Source organism: Bos indicus, chromosome X, assembly GCF_029378745.1.
Source record: "Bos indicus isolate NIAB-ARS_2022 breed Sahiwal x Tharparkar chromosome X, NIAB-ARS_B.indTharparkar_mat_pri_1.0, whole genome shotgun sequence".
Classification (NCBI taxonomy): domain Eukaryota; kingdom Metazoa; phylum Chordata; class Mammalia; order Artiodactyla; family Bovidae; genus Bos; species Bos indicus.
Window position 1 is genome coordinate 93385229 of NC_091789.1, and position 18308 is coordinate 93403536.

The 18308-nt window shown below is 53.6% G+C and overlaps 1 protein-coding gene across 7 annotated transcripts; it reads left to right on the forward strand.

Moving 5' to 3' along the window:
* The first annotated feature begins 1638 nt into the window (after nucleotides 1–1638).
* CCDC120 (coiled-coil domain containing 120) lies at nucleotides 1639–18113 on the forward strand. Of its 7 annotated transcripts, none has more exons than XM_019956233.2 (11): nucleotides 1639–1960; nucleotides 10817–10916; nucleotides 11082–11172; nucleotides 11311–11444; nucleotides 12128–12268; nucleotides 12853–13150; nucleotides 13627–13689; nucleotides 13971–14145; nucleotides 14282–14380; nucleotides 15537–16451; nucleotides 16943–18113. In XM_019956233.2, exons 3-11 carry the CDS (start codon nucleotides 11124–11126, stop codon nucleotides 17055–17057), a joined length of 1989 nt encoding a protein of 662 aa, XP_019811792.2. In that variant the 5' UTR covers nucleotides 1639–1960; nucleotides 10817–10916; nucleotides 11082–11123; the 3' UTR covers nucleotides 17058–18113. The 7 variants fall into 7 exon arrangements, with proteins under 7 accessions (XP_019811792.2, XP_019811796.2, XP_019811795.2 ...); XM_019956237.2 differs by having other exon boundaries at nucleotides 10817–10859; XM_019956236.2 differs by lacking the exon at nucleotides 1639–1960 and adding an exon at nucleotides 7536–8302 and having other exon boundaries at nucleotides 10817–10859.
* Nucleotides 18114–18308: the final 195 nt, after the last annotated feature.

Here is an 18308-nt window from a genome sequence, read left to right on the forward strand (position 1 = left end):
TGGTTTGCCTTGGAAATGAACAGAGATCATTTTGTAGTTTTTGAGATTGCATCCAAGTACTGCATTTCAGACTCTTTTGTTTACTATGATAACTACTCCATTTCTTCTAAGGGATTCTTTCCCACAGTAGTAGATATAATGGTCATCTGAGTTAAATTCACCCATTCCAGTCCATTTTAGTTCACTGATTCCTAAATGTTGATGCTTACTCTTGCCATCTCCTGTTTGACCACTTCCAATTTGCCCTCATTCATGGACCTAAGATTCCAGATTCCTATGCAATATTGCTCTTTACAACATCAGACTTTACTTCCATCACCAGTCACATCCACAACTGCGTGTTGTTTTTGCTTTGGCTCTGTCTCTTCATACTTTCTGGAGTTATTTCTCCACTGATCTCCCATAGCATATTGGGCCCCTATTGACCTGGGGAATTCATTTTTCAGTTTCATATCTTTTTGCCTTTTCATGATGTTCATGGGGTTCTCAAGGCAAGAATACTGAAGTGGTTTGCCATTCGCTTCTCCAGTGGACCACGTTTTGTCAGTGATTTTTATGGTATGCAAATTATACCTCAATTAAGCTGTTTTAAGAAAAGGTCATTGAAGGATGCTCTGTAATATAATAGGGTCATTTAAAAATGATTTAGGGTGTGCGTAAGAGTCATTGGAAGGCTTGAGGGACACATTTGGGGTCACTGGAGTATGATTTGAAGGTAACTGCAGAAATAAAGTTAGTGATTATTTGGAGATATTGTTGAGGACTGTTGGAGAGTGCTCTGGGGTCAGAGTCTGGATCAGTGGAGTATGATTTGGAGATGGAGAGGGTGTGGAGGGTAGTTTGAAGTGCAGTTGGGGGAATCTCACTTTGCGTAGTTGGGAGTATATGGAATAGTGATAGGGGCTTTGGAAGTTAGTTTTTCTGGGAGTGGGATTAGTCAATGAAATGTTTGGTGGTGGTAGGGAGTTGGGAGTTAAAGCTGGTGACTGTTGGAATTGATTTGGGGTGCAGGTAAAGGTCACATACAAAGGTAGTTGAGAATGTTTGGAGTGGCTTGAGTGCCATTTGGGGGTCAAAAGAGTATGGTTAGAAGGGTACATGGAGAGTGGTTTAGGGTCAGTGCAGGGTGTTTTGGGTGCATATTGCGGGGAGATGAGTGTGATTTGGAAGTGCTCTTTGGACACTCAAGGTTTCAGGGCTGATTGTAGATGATTGGGGGAACAATTTGGGGTATTGGAGGGTAGCTTATTCGTGCAGCTTGGGTGTTCAAGGGAGGTAGATTTGGGGTACTGCTTTGGGATCAATGGACAGTAGTTTGGGGATACAATTTGGGAGATGTGAAATGTGGTTTGGAGTGCATTTGGGGCACGGAGGGGGAATTCAGAGGTGTGCTGGTGGCTGACAGAAGGAAGTTTGGGGTGGCTTGAGGTGAGAGGACACTAGTCTGATTACTGAGGGGGCGTGGCCTCGGTTTGAGAACGCTCCACGGCCTCGAGAAAGCGTGTGCGCACGCGCTCCGAGCTGGTTCGCTCCTGGCGCTCCCAGGGCAGGAAAATCGAAGACCCGAACTAGCGCCTGCGCACTCGGACTCCGCCGCTGCTGTGGTCTCGCGCCCCGCCCCCCGTCTGCCCCCACCCCCCCGACCCCGCCCCTCCAGGCTCGCGCTCAGCCGCGGAGGTGGAGGTGCAGTCGGGAGCCGACCGACCCGAGTTGAAGGTGGGGGGCCAGGGTCCACCGCCCGCGGTGGAGCGGGTACTCCTCTCCTACCCTCCCCGCGTCCCCAGTCTGGCCCCCACGGCTCACAGTCGCGCGGCCGAACGCGGCCCGCGGGCAGGGCGCGGAAAGGGAGTAGGCAGGAGCCCGGGGACGAGCTGGGGGCAGCGAGGGAGGGGCGCCGCCCCCCCCCTCCCCACGCCATTGCCTGCACGGACACCGCCTACGCCGCGGGCGCGGACACTAGGTGAGTAGAGCCGGCTTGGGGTTGTAAAAGAGGAGACAGGGTGGGGCGAAGGCCCAAAAACGCCGACCAGCGATGTACCTGCGCTCGCACCCCTTATCTCTGACTCCGTGGTCTCCCTCTCGACCCCTGACTTACCTGGCTACATCTTTTTTAATCTGGAACCCCTGCCAGTTTTGGCCCAAGGACCTCTGGACTGACCCCTGACTAACCATATTCTGGCCTGGTGTGATCCTCAACCTTTGTTTTGCCCCCCTAAATCCAGTCCTGACCCCAAAGCATCCTTGACCTGACCCCAGATCCTTGCTTGACCCTGTTCCGTCTCTGAAGCTCATCTTGCCTTGTCTTGATCACCCCAGTTTTTGTCCAGATGCTTCACGTGCCTGTTCCCTAAACTCTAGTCCAGTCTCTGGACCCCTACCAGTCATGTCCTGTCTGCTAAACTCCAGTCTGATCCAGGTCTGTCCTGATTCCCAACCTCTGATTTCTGTACTCTTTCCCCCAGGTCCCCCTCCTGACTCCTGAACTCCATCCTGGCCCATCACCTTTACACTCTCCCTCTTGCCTCCTGCCATGCCCCTGCCCTCAAATCTATGCTGTTTCCCCGTTGTCTTCCCTAGGCCCACCACTGTCCTCATTCCTATCTTCATTCTGTCCAGATCTTTTCCTGTTCCTTACCTCTATCCTGAACCTGCCCTTTTCCCTACCCTCTTCCATGACTACTATCTTGGCCTGTCCTCCATCATGTCTTCTGACTGCCCTTTTATACTGATCCTGATACCTGCCTGCTTTTTTGTCCCCTACTTTTCCCCTGGCCTTTATCCTGAACCTCACTCTATCCCATTCTCTGGCCAGTGTCCTGGCTCCTTCTCCGTCTTATCTTTTGACCTCCATCCTACAATGACTCTGATTCTGTTTTGTTCCCTATACTCCTTCCTGTTCTGTCCCTTCATCCTGTCCCAACCCCAGGCCCCTCTTCTGCCCCTTACCATGCCCTTCCATGCCATTCAGATCTCCCTTCTTTGTAACATCCACTTTTCATCTCCTTTGAGCCCACAAGGACAGGGGTCCCATTATACCTTCCCCTTGAACTTGGAGGTTCCACTGTACCCATTATCTCTGAAATTCATCCCAGAAGCTTTTCTTAGCATGAGCAAATAAATAGCAAACAACCTTGTGGGCCCCCTGTGACTAAGGGAGTTTTCACATGTTATTTCTCTCATCCCTCACCCAGTGATCTCACACAGAAATTGCATTTCTCTCCCTGCCCCAGGGGGGCATGGAACTGTTCCTGGGCCCCCTCCACTCCCCAAGTGTGAAAGAGCACCCTAAATTATTCAGTTACTCTCTGGGAGTCTGTGAAGTCTGGGTCATGTTTCCAACCTTGCTACGTTGGGGGCTGATGTGAGTCCTCTAGGTCATGTTATCCCCATATCCTGGTCTTGATCCTGGGTGCAATGATCCCTGCTTTCCTGGCCTGAAAAAAGTCCATTCTAGGCCAGAGGCTTCAGGGCTTGGTAGAGGTAGGATGCAGGCAGGAGTTTATCCTTTTCCTCTCAGCAGGAAGCAATACAAATCTTGATGCTAAGTCCATCCTACCTCTGCGGGCAGGTCTATGTGTATTGGGTGTGTGGTGGGGGTCTTTGTTAGAATCAGGCCCATCCAGTAGTGACAGTAATAACAAGAAAAAATACGAAGTTCTCTCACTGTCTGAATCTCCTTGATTTTGAAGACAGACAAGGAGAATTTGAGTAGTGAGGACGTAACATGTCATTCAGTTCTGTTTTATTCCTGTATTTCTCATAGAGAATAGTGAGAGTTTGAATAATGAAATAATGGACCTGTTTCATTTATCCAAACCTGTTAATGACAACACAAACATCTCTCGCTATTCTAGTGTATTTGGTACCCAAGTTCTGAGAGGAGAGTTTGAATAGTTCACACAGTGAAAGATACTAAGTTATCTGAAGGTATTTTGTTTTAGCATTTTACAGAGTGAGTAGGGAGAGTTTAGGTAGTGAAGGATAATGGCTTTAACTCAGAAATGTGTTCAGATCTACTAATTTTCCTGTGCTCCAGTGGCAAGGATTGGGATAGTAAGAGCATCTCATTATAGAAATATGTTTGGTTCCTGTTATTTTGCCTGGTGAGTAAGGAAAGCTCAGAGAGTGAGGAAAAGAGAAAGTGAAAAAGGAAAAGGACAGCTCAGGATTGAGTCCTATCTCAGAAATGTATCAAAGTCCATTCACTTCCTGTATTTGGATAGTGAGAGTTCAGACAGTTTTTCTGAATATATTTGGTTCCTGCATTTTTGATGTTGAGTAGGGAGAGGCTGGATAATGAGGAAAAACAGCTCTGTTTCAAATATGTCTTGTTTGGCAAGTAGAGCGGGTTCTATATCTGGGTGGCAAGTAAGGAGGGTTTTGAGGCTGAAATGTGTGTGTGTGTGTGTGTGTGTGTATTTGATTCCTGAGTTTGGACTGGGAAGAAACAATTATGCATGACATATTACATATGTATATAGACCACTTACCATGGGCCAACCTGTCCTAAACTGTCCCAAGCAAACTTTGGATCTCTTAGCTCATGTCATGCTTACAGTCACCCTGTGAGTTATATACTGCTGTCATCACCCCCATTTTACAGATGAAGACGTTGAGTTACAGGGAAGTTGAGTGACTTGCCCAAGCAGTCACACAGCCAGGCAGTGGCAGAGCTGAGTTGAATCCCAGACCCACCACTTGCTAGCCCTATAGGAAGAGGCCACAGGAGGCTCAGGTCCCCACTGGCATGTGGCTTAGAGGTGGTTGTCTTCTCAGTTCAGTTCAGTTGCTCAGTCGTGTCTGACTCTTTGAGACCCAAGGGACTGCAGCATGCCAGGCTTCCCTGTCCATCACCAACTCCTGGAGCTTTTTCAAACTTATGTCCATTGAGTCAGTGATGCCATCAAACCATTTCATCCTCTGTCGTCCCCTTCTCCTCCCACCTCCATTCTTTCCCAGCATCACGGTCTTTTCCAGTGAGTCAGTTCCTCGCATCAGGTGGCCAAAGGATTGGAGTTTCAGCTTCAGCACCAGTCCTTCCAATGAATATTCAGGACTGATTTCCTTTAGGATGGACTGGTTGGATCTCCTTGGAGTCCAGAGGACTCTCAAGAGTCTTCTGCAACACCATGGTTCAAAAGCATCAATTTTTTTGGCGCTCACCTTTCTTTATAGTCCAACTCTCACATCCATACATGACTACTGGAAAAACCAAACCTTTGACTAGACGGACCTTTGTTGGCAAAGTAAGGTCTCTGCTTTTTAATATGCTGTCTAAGTTGGTCATAACTTTTCTTCCAAGAAGCAAGCGTCTTTTAATTTCATGGCTGCAGTCACCATCTGCAGTGATTTTGGAGCCCCCCAAAATAAAGTCTGTCATTGTTTCCATTGTTTCCCCATCTATTTGCCATGAAGTGATGGGACCAGATGCCATGATCTTAGTTTTCTGAATGTTGAGTTTTAAGCCAACTTTTTCACTCTCGTCTTTCACTTTCATCAAGAGGCTCTTTAGTTCTTCCTCGCTTTTGCCTTAATTGTGGTGTCATCTGCATATCAGAGGTTATTGATATTTCTCCCGGCAATCTTAATTCCAGCTTGTACTTCATCCAGTCCAGCATTTCTCATGATGTACTCTGCATATAAGTTAAATAAGCAGGGTGACAGTGTACAGCCTTGACAGAGTCCTTTCCCGATTTGGAACCAGTCTGTTGTTCCATGTCCAGTTCTAACTGTTGCTTCTTGACCTGCATACAGATTTCTCAGGAGGCAGGTCAGGTGGTCTGGTATTCCCATCTCTTTCAGAATTTTCCACAGTTTGTTGTGATCCACACAGTCAAAGGCTTTGGCGTAGTCAATAAAGCAGAAGTAGATATTTTTCTGGAACTCTCTTGCTTTTTCTTGATCTAACGGATGTTGGCAATTTGATCTCTGGTTCCTCTGCCTTTTCTAAATCCAGCTTGAACACCTGGAAGTTCATGGTTCGTGTACTGTTGAAGCCCAGCTTGGAGAATTTTGAGCATTACTTTGCTAGCATGTGAGATAGGTAGTGTGGTAGTTTGTGCAGTAGTTTAAGCATTCTTTGGCATTGCCTTTCTTTGGGATTGGAATGAAAACTGACCTTTTCTAGTCCTGTGACCACTGCTGAATTTTGCAAATTTGCTGGCATGTTGAGTGCAGCACTATTCACAGCATCATCTTGTAGGATTTGGAATAGCTCAACTGAAATTCCATCACCTCCACTAGCTTTTTTCATAGTGTTGGTTCCTAAGGCCCACTTGACTTGACATTCCAGGATGTCTGGCTCTAGGTGAGTGATCACACCATCGTGGTTATCTGGGTCATGAGGATCTTTTTTGTATAGTTCTTCAGTGTATTCTTGCCACCTCTTCTTAATATCTTCTGCTTCTGTTAGGTCCATGCCATTTCTGTCCTTTATTATGCCCATCTTTGTCTTGTAGGGGCTGTTAAAAGTCGTGGACAAGGCCAGTGATGTGTGTGGGTGACTCCGCCCTGCCTCTCCCAAGAGCCCCAGTTACCTGCTCTTCCCTCCTTACTCTCGCTCCAACCCACCTCTGCCTGAGTTGATTATGTAGTTATTAGCAACTGTGAATGACATGGTGTGAGTTTCCTTGCATTTTGAAATGTCTTCCAAAGCTACTTTGGCCTCCGTTGGTTGGCTGTGTTTGTGCCATTTACCTGTTTTCCAGATGCGGAAACCTAAGCCTTGAGACTCAGTCTGCATCGCCAGCCAGATACCCTGTCCCTCTCAGCCCTGATTTTATAAACATCCCCCTTCTGAGCATCCTTGGTGTCCCACAGGACAGGGGGTTTGGGGCCATGGCTGAGAGGACACTCCCCACCAACACCCAGCTGCCCAGCTTGTGGCTTCTGCCTCCATCAGCCCCAGGCAGTGAAGGGAGGGAGAAGGGGGTGATGAAAGTGGCCTTTGTGTCCCATGCCAGAAATCTCACAGCCAGGAAGAAAGGTGGGCAGGGTAGCAGGAGGCCTGTAGCGTGCACATGGGGCGTTACTGATACAGAGTAAGTTCCTTTCCAGCCTTGGCCCACCTGTCAAGTGGGGAGGGAGCTTTCCTCACTCTGCTTTTTCACATCATGGCATGGGCTGCTGTCGGGCCTGGGCTGGGCTTGGGCCCTGAGGGCACAGAGCAGATGGTCCCTAATGGAGCTCAGGTTGTGTGTGGGGTGTGCCGGGGCAGGCCCAAAGCCCAGGTGGTGGTATAGGGGAAACAGTTGGTCCATCGGTCTGGTCCATCGCAGAGACTGATAGCCTCCCATTTCCTTGACTCCTGGCCAGAAATGCCCCAGGGGGTTGGGGAGACCCAGCCTGGATATGAAGTGTGAACCGCCCCCACTCCTCCTCCCCTGCAGGAGTTGCCTCTGTCAACCTGCAATCCAGCACCCCGCCCCCGCAGTTCTGATTGTAGCAGCTCTTGCACCTCTGTGATCAGAGTTGGGCCTCTTCACCTGCACGGGGGGGGGGGGGGGGGGCCCACTTTCATCTCTCCAAGCTGGCTCTGTGGAGCTGGATCTGTGCCATCCTCTCAGGTGTGTAGGGGTCAGTTGCGGGGGGTGGTTAAACCACTGGTGTGTTTTTGCCCTTTGCTGGAATGATTTCTTGTGACGCTGCAGAAGGTTATAGGGTCCTGAGACATGGTCTCTCTTAGAAAACTGGACCTCGTTTGTCCGACTTTGGCAAACTGTTACCTCAACGAGGGTGGGAATTGCCTTCCAACCTTTTCCCACGTCTGCCTCGCCTTGGGAGGAAAGGGTAAAGGATCTCCAGAAAGTGATGGGTGCTGCCACAAGAGACACACACCCAGTGCACACCCAAGTCCTTCCGTGTGCTTAGCCTCTCCCCAGACCTCCAGCCTTCAGCTCCTAGGGTGGGCAGGATTGAATCTGGGCACTTGGGCAGCACCAGAGGCAGCTACCACTCCCACGACCATTAGCCCTTCCTCCTCGGTCCTCTGCTAGGTATATGGGGTAAAGGGGGAGGTTCAGGCTCTCTTCTTGGCCATGCTGGACTCCCGGGAGAGACATGACTCCAAGACAGCTCTTAAGGGTGACCCAAGCCCTGGTGTCAGGCAGGCAAGGGTTAAAAGGTATGGGCTGGCCCAGTCCCTGGCCAGGTAGGCTGGGCCATTACCTAGTGGGAGGCGGCCTCGGCATCCGCCACTGGGCTCACCACTTATTGCCACTACCAGCGGGAGCAGGGCCTGGTCGAAGCAACTTTTTTTTTTTTTTGAGGTACCTGAGGCCACCCCACAGCACCTCTCTGACGGGTGAGCACCCGGGAGCGGTGGGGCCAGGGGCGAGGGGTGAGGGGAGAAGGGCATGGGTATGCTGAAGTTCCCTGCCAGAGAGAGCGAGGTTTGTGTGAGAGGCACAACCAGGAAGCAAGGCCTGGCTAAAGGGGCAAAGCCTAAAATGTCCAATTTCCTTTCCTGGCATGAAGCCGATTCTTTGCTGGATGTGGATGAGGGGAAGGGACGAGGGAGAAGAGCAGCTGGCACCCTATTAGCAGAAGAGCGCCCCTTTTCCACTCCCTCCTATTTCCTGTCCCCTTTCCTCCACTGCTGAGGTAGCCCTTGCCCCGCTTCAAGGGCTCATCCCCCTAGGAAAGCGTAGACTGGGGTATTGAGAAACTGCCTCCCACACCTGTCTGCCCACCACCCCTATCTGTCCCCCTAGAGGGGGCCCTGGGGGAACCTCTCGGGCAGTGTGGGGAACAGTGCAGTACATCAGGAGCTGTTATTTGCTCCAGAGATGGCAGGATGTAGAAATGGGGGTCCCACTGAGGTGTTGGGGTGCCACCTAGGTGAGGTGTCTTGGTTGTAAACAGTCATTACAGCCAGGAATTTCTTTCTCGGCTGTGGTGTCAGAAGGGCAGACCTGAAAAACCTGCTGGGCCCGGCCGCCTCTGGGTGTGTGTGGGGGCCCTTTGCAGCTCTCTCACTGCAGCCCATCCTCAGATAGGACAGGGACACAGGGTCACCAGTGGGGAGCCCCCGGGGCTGGTTGGGAGTGTGTTGGGGAGGGAACTGCTGGGATCCCCTCTTTCTCACCATCCTTGGGTGGGAACCAGGCTGCCCCAGGCCCCCAGGCCAGCATGGAGAGGGTAGGCGAGTGGAGGCAGAGGCTTGGGAGCGGGTGTGAGAGTGTGGGGGTGTGGGGCGTTGACCTGTGTCTAACCTGCCTGATGACCCCATGACTCAGGCCCTAGCTATGTCCCTGAAGTCAGGCTGACAGGGTGTGGAGTCGGGGTTCCTGTCTGGACCCCGTGTGGACTTCCAGGATGCCACAAGCTCTACAAGCTCCCAGGGAAGGAAGGCTGAGGGAGATGGAAGGAAGATGAAGCAGCCCAGTGTGGGATGGAGGAGTGATCCTGGTGAATGGGCCCATTCGGGAGGAGTTGAGGCTCCTGTTGGGGTTAAGGAAGGTTTAGGGGAGCCCTCCTCAAACCCAAATGGAAGCTGGGGAAGAAGGAACCCCTGGAGCCAAGGAGCAGAGGAATCTAAGCTGGGACCTCAAGGAAAGCCTGCCATGCCAGGCAATGTCAGACCTTGGAAGGTAGCTGCTGCCTGGAGGTGCAAAATAGCTTTAGGGACTGACCCCACCCTGATTTTGAGGATTAGGAACCCCTGCTTTGTTGGAGGGGCATAGACCCCAAGAGGTGGGTGAGAGGCCTGCTGAGAAACTCCTGGCACCCTATTAGCAGCTTGGCCATGACTCCAAGATACACATAGGGAAGGGGCTTGAATCCACCCCACCAAGGCTGCCTGGGTCTTCACACCTGGCCACCACGTAATGACAAGCTGGGGATTGCAGAGGCAGATAGAGATGGAACCTCGGTAGCCTCAGGAGGTCCCCCCAGTCACCTGCTGCCGAGGTCAGACCAGGTGGTGGGAGGTGATGTCACCTAGCTGCCCAGCTGGGGACTGAGCAGGCCGTGGGAGGGAGCAAACTCCAAAGGAAGGGATGAGGACAGGGCTGGCAACCAGCCAAGGCTAGCTCCATGGTCAGCCAGGGTGTCTGGGGCAGAGAAGGAGGCAGTCGCTTGTTATCTGCAGCTGTGGACTTTGCCACTCCCAGTCCTGGCAGGGTGACTTCCCTATGCCTGTGCGGGACAGGCTGGCATGCTGGGTGGGGCTGGATGGGTCCTGAGGCCAAGGGCACGCTTTTGCTGCTGCACCAGGGCCACAGGACGGAGTTGGGACGAGGAGCAACTCACAGACCTTGCAGTCATTCTTTTATTCACCCAGCAGACACTCCCTGAGCACTTGCTGTGTGCCCGGAAGTATTCTGAATGCCAGAGATACTGATAACATTTTCTGTTCTCATAAAGGTACAAGGGAGGCATAGTCTTGACATAGTGTGGGGGCCCACCTCTGGAAGTCACACTGAAGCCTCAGAATATGAGAGAACCAGGGGCTGGAGTGGCCGGAGGGAAAAGTGCACTCCAGACAGCAGCTGCAGCCTGCGCAAAGGCTTGGACCCCTGATGGGCTGAGAGATTATGAAGGATTCGTGAGGTTCAGCACCTCTGGGGAGGGAGAGTGTTGGAACAGAGGGTGGGCCTGGCTACATCCTTAGCCGTAGGCAGATTATTTCATCTCTTTGTGTCTTACTCTTATCTCTAAAATGGAGGTAACGATGGTCACAGAAATTGCCATCGCAGGGTGGTTGTGAGGATTAAATGTGACATATAAGGTGACTGTTCCAGGCACCCAGGTGGTTAATAAAGGCCCACTGTTGTTCTAGTTGGTTGTATCTGTACTGTTAATTCTCCTTTCCCAGGCAAGACTCCTGACGGTGGCCCATGGGCCTCTGACGAGGTGTTGTAAGTCTGCCCAGCTCCCCACTTGCTGTGCTCCCACTCAATGGGAAGGGAACCAAGGTACCCGGGCCTTGACATTGGCACAGATTCTGAGAGGGCAGGCCAAGCAGGTGGGTGGGGTCAGGGTCCTCCTTATTCGCAGCTGGGGCACGGGAACCTGGGTAGGGGTGGAGGGTGGGGGTGCATGCCGGATGATCCCCAGTGGCCCCCCTGCATCACTGCTAGGCCTTGTGCAGCCATCAGTCACGGCATCCTGACAGCTTCAGGATGGAAGTCAAAGGTCAGCTGATCAGCTCTCCCACCTTCAACGCCTCAGGTCAGTGTCTGGTTCCCCCTCCTGCTGCCTCCTCCCCTGCTGAGTTACCACTCGCCTGTGTGGGAAGGAGTGGGCCCTGGCCCCACAGCTGCTCCAGGATGCCCCCCACCCCCTGATCTTCACTCCCTCTGTGTCCAGCTGCCCTGTTTGGAGAGGCTGCCCCCCAGATGAAGTCAGAGCGTCTACGGAGTCTGCTCGACCGGCAGCGGGCCCTGCAGGAGGCCCTGAGCCTGAAACTTCAGGAGCTTCGGAAAGTGTGTCTCCAGGAGGCGGTGAGGGCCTGAACCTAAGGGCGTCTGTGGTGGGGGGAGGGGGGGCGGGGGTGGGGGGAGAGGGGTGAGGAGCAGGGACGAGGTAGGCAGACTGAGCCACTTGTCTGAGCTGGAGATTCCCCAAAGCTCAGCTTGGATGTCTTCAAATACGGTAATATTTTACCACAATCCCCTATCAACAATTTGAAATCCAAAGAAGAAGAAGAAGAAGAAAAGCCTCAAAGACAAAAGAAGTTATTTCCCAAATGTGGCAGTAAAACCTGACCAGAAGTGACATGGGCTGATTTATAGTTTCGATTTACCTCTCTTGCTGCGAATGTCCACACAGTTTGCCAGAAACGGTAATGCGGTTCAGAGCATGCAGCCCAGGCCCTGAAGGGAGTGTCATATGATATGTAGTATACAGATGGTGTCACCTTTATAAAAACTGTGAGATTCTGGATTCCAGAGCAGGCTTCCCTGCCTCCCATGCCCACCGGCCCTGGGCTTTGGGCCATGAAGGGGCTGAGAGTGTGCCACACACCCACCTGGTGGAGAATTAGGAAGAGGAAGAGAAATAACAGGTGTGGGCGCTGAGCAGGGCTGGGCTCCTAGTCCGACTTCTGTACCTTCGTGTGTCATGACTGCTTTGCCCCATCCCCCCAACTAACCCTTGGTAGTCTCCAACCCCTGACCCCACCCAGGAGCTGACTGGCCAGTTGCCTCCCGAGTGCCCACTGGAGCCTGGTGAACGACCCCAGTTGGTCCGCCGGCGCCCCCCTGCAGCCCGCGCCTACCCTCCACCGCACCCTAACCCAGCACACCACTCCCTGTGCCCCACCGAGGTGAGCTGATGGGCATGCTGAACAAGGTGGGGGTGGGACAGGATCCCGGAGGAAGCTGAGAGGGGCTTATGGCCAGGGAAAGGAGAGACTAAGGTGGGGAGGCTTCCCTGGTGGCTCAGAATCCACCTGCAATGTGGGAGACCTGGTTTCCATCCCTGGGTGGGAAAGATCTCCTGGAGAAGGGAACGGCTACCCACTCCAGTATTCTTGCCTGGAGAATCTCATGGACAGAGGAGCCTGGTGGGCTACAGTCCATAGGGTCACAAAGAGTGGGACACAACTGAGCACCTTTCACTTTCACTTTCAAGGTGGGGAGGGAAGGAGCTTAAGGGAGGTGGCTTCCAGGTCTGAGAGAAGATGCTGGTCCCTAACTGTCAGGATAAGCATTTCCCCCTGCCCCAGGAAGACGAGCAGGTGCAGCTCTAATGCACACAAACCCTGCCCCCAGAGGAACAGTAGGCGCCCCCAGGAGGGGCAGGCCCCGCCCCCAGCCTATCCAGGCTCTGACACCGCGTGGTCCTGGCGCCTGGCATTTCCATTTCCAACATCTGGTCCTGTCGCACCGTCTCGGGTGGGCCCCACAGGAGCTGGCGCTTGAGGCCCTGGAGCGAGAGGTGTCTGTGCAACAGCAGATCGCCGCAGCTGCCCGCCGCCTGGCCTTGGCCCCCGAGCTCAGTGCTGAGCAGCGCCGGCGCCGGCGCCAAGTCCAGGCAGATGCCCTCCGGAGGTTGCACGAGCTAGAGGAACAGCTTGGGGAGGTCCGGGCCCGCCTTGGCCTCTCGGGGCTCCCGCCATCCCAGCCCCTGCCCCTGTCCACTGGAGGAGCCGTTATCACCACCCAGGGAGTCTGCCTGGGCACGCGCCTCGCTCAGCTCAGCCATGGTGAGCCAGGCCCTGTTATCCCACCGACGAGAGCGGGAAGGTGGGCACTGGCTAAGGGGCTGGCAGGGGTGGAGCGGATGAGCAGCCAGTGAAGATTGGGGGAGGTAGGCAGGACTTAGGGGACCCTGGCTGTGAGAGGAATTGTTGTAGACTGTTCCCAGGCAAGGGTGGGGACATTGGGAACAGGCCTCAGCAAAGTGAGGGACAGGGGCTTCCCTGGCCGTCCAGTGGTTAAAGCTCTGCACTGCAGGGGGCACAGGTTTGATCTCTGGTACTAGAACTAAGATCCCTCATGTCACTCAGTGTAGCCCCCCCCCCAAAAAAAAGTGAGGGAATAAGCTCCTGGTGGTCTTGGATTTAGGTAAAGGTGGATTCTTGGGAAGGGTGCCAGGTGGGGAGGAGATGGTCCAGTGGTGTAAGGGGGTGGCACCCAGGCCTTGCATTGATAAGCCTGGGTCTCCGCTTTTCACCTGTAGAGGATGTAGTTCTGCACTCGGAGAGCAGCTCCCTCTCAGAGTCTGGGGCCAGCCATGATAATGGTGAGAACCCTTGTCCCCTGTTCTTTGATGCATTGCCCCTGCCCTCCCTCTTCAGCTCCTCTTTAGCCACACCCCATCCTCTGGTGGAGCCCCCATCTTCTTCACTTCACCGCCCTCCCCTCTGCCCCTCCCATCAGCCCCAGTTCTGCCCTCCTCCCTTGGTTCCTCCTCTACCTGTCCTACCCTGCTTAGCCCTCTGCACCTCCCTAGCTCCTGCCCTTGGCTTTGTCTACAACCCTCCCATTGAATCCCCCCTCCACCATTTTCTCCCTTCTGCTCAGAGGAGCCCCGTGGCTGCTTCCCTCTGGCTGAGCGCCCCTCACCGCCCAAGGCCTGGGACCAGCTGCGGGCAGTCTCTGGGGGCAGCCCTGAGCGGCGAACCCCATGGAAACCACCCCCATCGGATCTTTATGGGGATCTGAAGGGCCGGCGAAACTCTGTGGCCAGCCCCACCAGGTGAGGGTGAGCCCCTCCACTCCTTCTGCACAGCCAGGAGTGGGGGCTGAGCCTGGGTGGGCAGGAGGACCTGCTGGGAGGTAGGGTCTCTAACCTGGCCCCCACCCCCACCCTGGGCCCGCATGTCTCTGTCTAGCCCTACACGCTCACTGCCCAGGAGTGCCTCCAGTTTTGAGGGGCGAAGTGTGCCTGCTACTCCCGTCCTCACCCGGGGCGCTGGCCCCCAGCTCTGCAAGTAAGTGGACTCTAAGGGTGAGTTTGAGGACCAGAGGAGGGAACTGGTAGTTCTAACAGGGGGTACTGGGGAGAGTTATTTGGATTCCAAGAGTGTAGGACATGAAAGACTGGGCTTTGAATCCATCAGTTTTATTCTGATTTTCTGTGTAGGTTGTATGAAAAAGCAAGAATTTTATTTATGCTTCAGAACTTTTGTCCATAATGCATCCTATTACATGATAAAGAAATATAGGTAAAATATCTTTTGGAATATGCCATACATAATGTATGTGTAACATCACATTATAAATAAATTTTTTAATTGACCAAAAAAAGAAAAGCTGAGCTTTGAAAGGTGAATAGGAGTTGTCTTGGTGGAGAAAGAGGGTGGGGATTTGGGGCAGAAGCATTGAAGTTTGAGTATGGGGTTTTTTGTGCATTTTGGGCAAGTCATTTCCCTTCTCTGAATCTTGGTATCCTCATTTGTGAAACAGGCATATCAATATGTGTCTCTGGAAGAGGCTGTAGGCATAAATGAGTTCTGGTTAACATGTGCTGCATACCGGCCATCTGCTAGGAGTCAGTCCTTTACTTGGTATCAAACTCATTTAGTTATCACAACATCCCTATGAGGTAGATGCCATTATTCTCATTTTAGAGATAAGAAACCCGAGACACAGAGAGGTTAACTAACTTGTTGGTAAACCAAAGACTTGGTATTTGAACCCAGACAAATTTGACTCAAGAGTCCGTGCTTTTAACCATGGTAGTCTCCTAGTCCTTAAACAAATACGTACTTACCAAGTGCCTACTTTTTCCAGGCTGTGAACAAAAGTCCCCATCCTTGTGACACTTGCCTTCTATGAATAGTGTCCTCCCCTGCTAGCATTTCCTCTGGAGTCCCTTGCTTCCATCTCCCTCGGAGCTAACAGCCCCAGGCACCCCATACATTTTCAACCCCTCTGCTCCCCAGTCCTGGTTAGGACCTCTGCTGCTCTTAATGTGCCACTCCCTAACGCCTTTATACCCCATTTCTAGTCCGGGGCCCATTGTGGAGTATGAAAATGAAGGCCCAGAGAGAGGCGTGTGTTGGGGGAGGGGTTGCGGAGCGTACTCATCCCATCTGCCTGATATTTCTGACCCTTCTCCCATCACCCCCACCTCTGTGCCCCTAGACCCGAAGGCCTCCATTCTCGCCAGTGGTCCAGCAGCCAGGACTCCCAGATGGGCTTCCCACGGGTGGACCCTGTCTCCGACCGCACCTCCCTCTTCGCAGCTCGCACCCGCCGCAGCAATAGCTCCGAGGCCCTGCTGGTGGACAGGGCAGCGGGTGGGGGAGCTGGGTCCCCGCCCGCACCTATGGTTCCCCCTGCCACCGGTCCTCCAGTCTGCAAGAGCAGTGAGGTGCTGTATGAGCGCCCCCAGCCAACCCCCGCCTTCTCCTCCCGCACGGCTGGCCTCCCAGACCCTCCCCGGGCTGCCCGGCCCAGCTCAGCTGCGCCGGCCTCCCGTGGGGCACCTCGGCTCCCACCCGTGTGTGGGGACTTCCTCTTGGACTATTCCCTGGACAGGGGCCTGCCCCGTGGGGGTGGCGGGACAGGCTGGGGGGAGCTGCTACCCGCAGCTGAGGTTCCAGGACCCCTCTCCCGCCGGGATGGGCTTGTCGCCATGCTCCCAGGCCCACCGCCTGTGTATGCAGCTGACGGCAGCAGCCCCCTCCTCCGCAGCAAGGACCCCCATAGCCGTGCCCCCCGCACCAAGCCCTGTGGTCTGCCCCTGGAGGCCGCCGAGGGCCTGGAGGCACATCCCAACCCTGTGCTGTGGATGCCCCCACCCGCCCGTATCCCCACGGCCGGTGAACGCAGCGGCCACAAGAACCTTGCCCTGGAGGGGCTGCGGGACTGGTACATCCGAAACTCGGGACTGGCCTCGGGGCCCCAGCGCCGGCCTGGGCTCCCCCACATGGGCCCGCAGCACCCGCCCTTCCTCCATGCCCGCTGCTATGAGGTGGGCCAGGCACTGTACGGGGCCCCCAGCCAGGCGCCGCTCCCACACTCGAGGAGTTTCACGGCGCCCCCTGTCTCCGGCAGGTATGGGGGGTGTTTTTACTGATGGGTAGGGGTCTCTTGAGGCAGATGGCAAAGGTGTCCAGGTCAGGGAGCAGCTAGTCATGGTAGCTAATGACAGGGACCAGGAAAGAAGCAGCTGCAGCCTTGGCCTGTGGTCCCTGGGCCTGCCTGACCCGCATTAATCCGTGGGGCCTCGGCGGAGGGGTATCTTGGGCCCCGGTAGCAGCAGTTCTTCACCGAACTATTCCAGAGTTGTAATAGTTGAACAGCCAGTGCATGTCAGCTAAAAATGAGCCTTGCAACTAGGGTGCTGGGAGGAAGGGCTGTCCTGTGCCCCTCGCCTTTCTCTTCCTCTTTTCACCGCGCCCCGCACCTGCGAGCCTAAAGGTACTCTCCTGTGCCTGTTTCCACCTCTTTAACGAGCCTCTTTTCCTCTTTCTGTGTCTTGTCCGTCTTTTCCTCTGTCCGGTCTTCCTACCCTGTCTTCTGGATTCCTGCTACCCCTTCTAAAGATACTACGCGGACTTCCTGTACCCCCCGGAGCTGAGCGCTCGTTTAAGTGACCTGACGCTAGAGGGGGAGCAGTCCTCCGGTTCTGACCCCCAGACCCCGGGAACACTGGTCTGACCCCTTCTGACATGCCCCTTATTGGCCTGGACAAGACTCCAGTTTGGGGAGCGCACAGCTGACCTCGCTGAGCCCTGGGATAGGGTTGCTGTCACTCCTGGTGGTGGGCACCAACCTGATCATCCAAGGCCCCTAGCTCCCTGTGGGCCCATAAAGGTGTCTGACACCCTGCATCTCCTTTCATGCTGTGCTGGGGACTGGGGGCCCTCCGCCAGCTTAAAAGAGAGGAGGTGATGTAACGGAGACTCCAAGCCCCTTCCTCCATTTCTGTTTACAGTTGTGATTTAGGTATTCACTGTCCTCCCCCGACACTAGACATTTTATAAAAAGGGAAACTGTGATCTCATCCTGGTTGGGTTCATTCCTGTCCCTGTGCCCAGCCTGCTCCATTCAGGAACCCCCTCCACAAAATGGACCAGATAGGGTCTTGGGGCCCAATTTAGGGCAGTCAGGAGACTGATGTGAACAGAACTCCCTGCCACCCATCCACTGGGACAATTTTTTCTTGGCAGAGGTGCCCACATTTGGAAGGAATGAAGTCTCTGCCCACATGTGGAAGGACTGAAGTCTGGGTGGGAGGCTTGGGTTCATTTTCCCTTCCCCAGGGGTGCCTGAAGGTGCCCCAGATCCTGTCTGTCTGTGCCCGCTGCCTCTGCCCACAGAATCAGATGGCTCAGCCTTTGGTGGCAGCCTCTGCCCTCTTCCCAATCAGGAAGCCCCACAGGAGGACCAAAGGGCAGAGCCATTGGGTGTTTTGTGTCCTGGAATGCTGCGGTGGTGGAACCTAGCATCTGGTAGATGCCAGTGAAATCCTCAAGTGACGTCTTGCCACTGGCTCCATCACATCTTCCTTGGCTTTCCTTCCATCCACCACTTTTTAAAAAAAAATCCACACAAGCTGTGTTTTCTATGATACCTTTCTGTGACTTTCTGAAGCTGGGGGTTCCTCTACCCCCTTTACCTGGTGTGAAAACTTTTCTTTTTGTACCAGTGGATCTGGACCCAAAACACTACCCACATTGGAAGGGGATTTCTATAATAAATGTGTAAACTGAATCCATGTATTGCTTCCCTATCTGCCTTGCCTTGGGGGCCCACATCTTTACCTAAGATGACATTTTAACAAGAAAAAAATATATATAGCACTGTGGAAACAGCCTTTGATAACGTAATCTGCTTTGGTTTTACTTGCTTTGTCATGTGGGGCAACTTCTTCGCCTGTCCATGCCCAGATTCCTAGGCAAGAGCCCT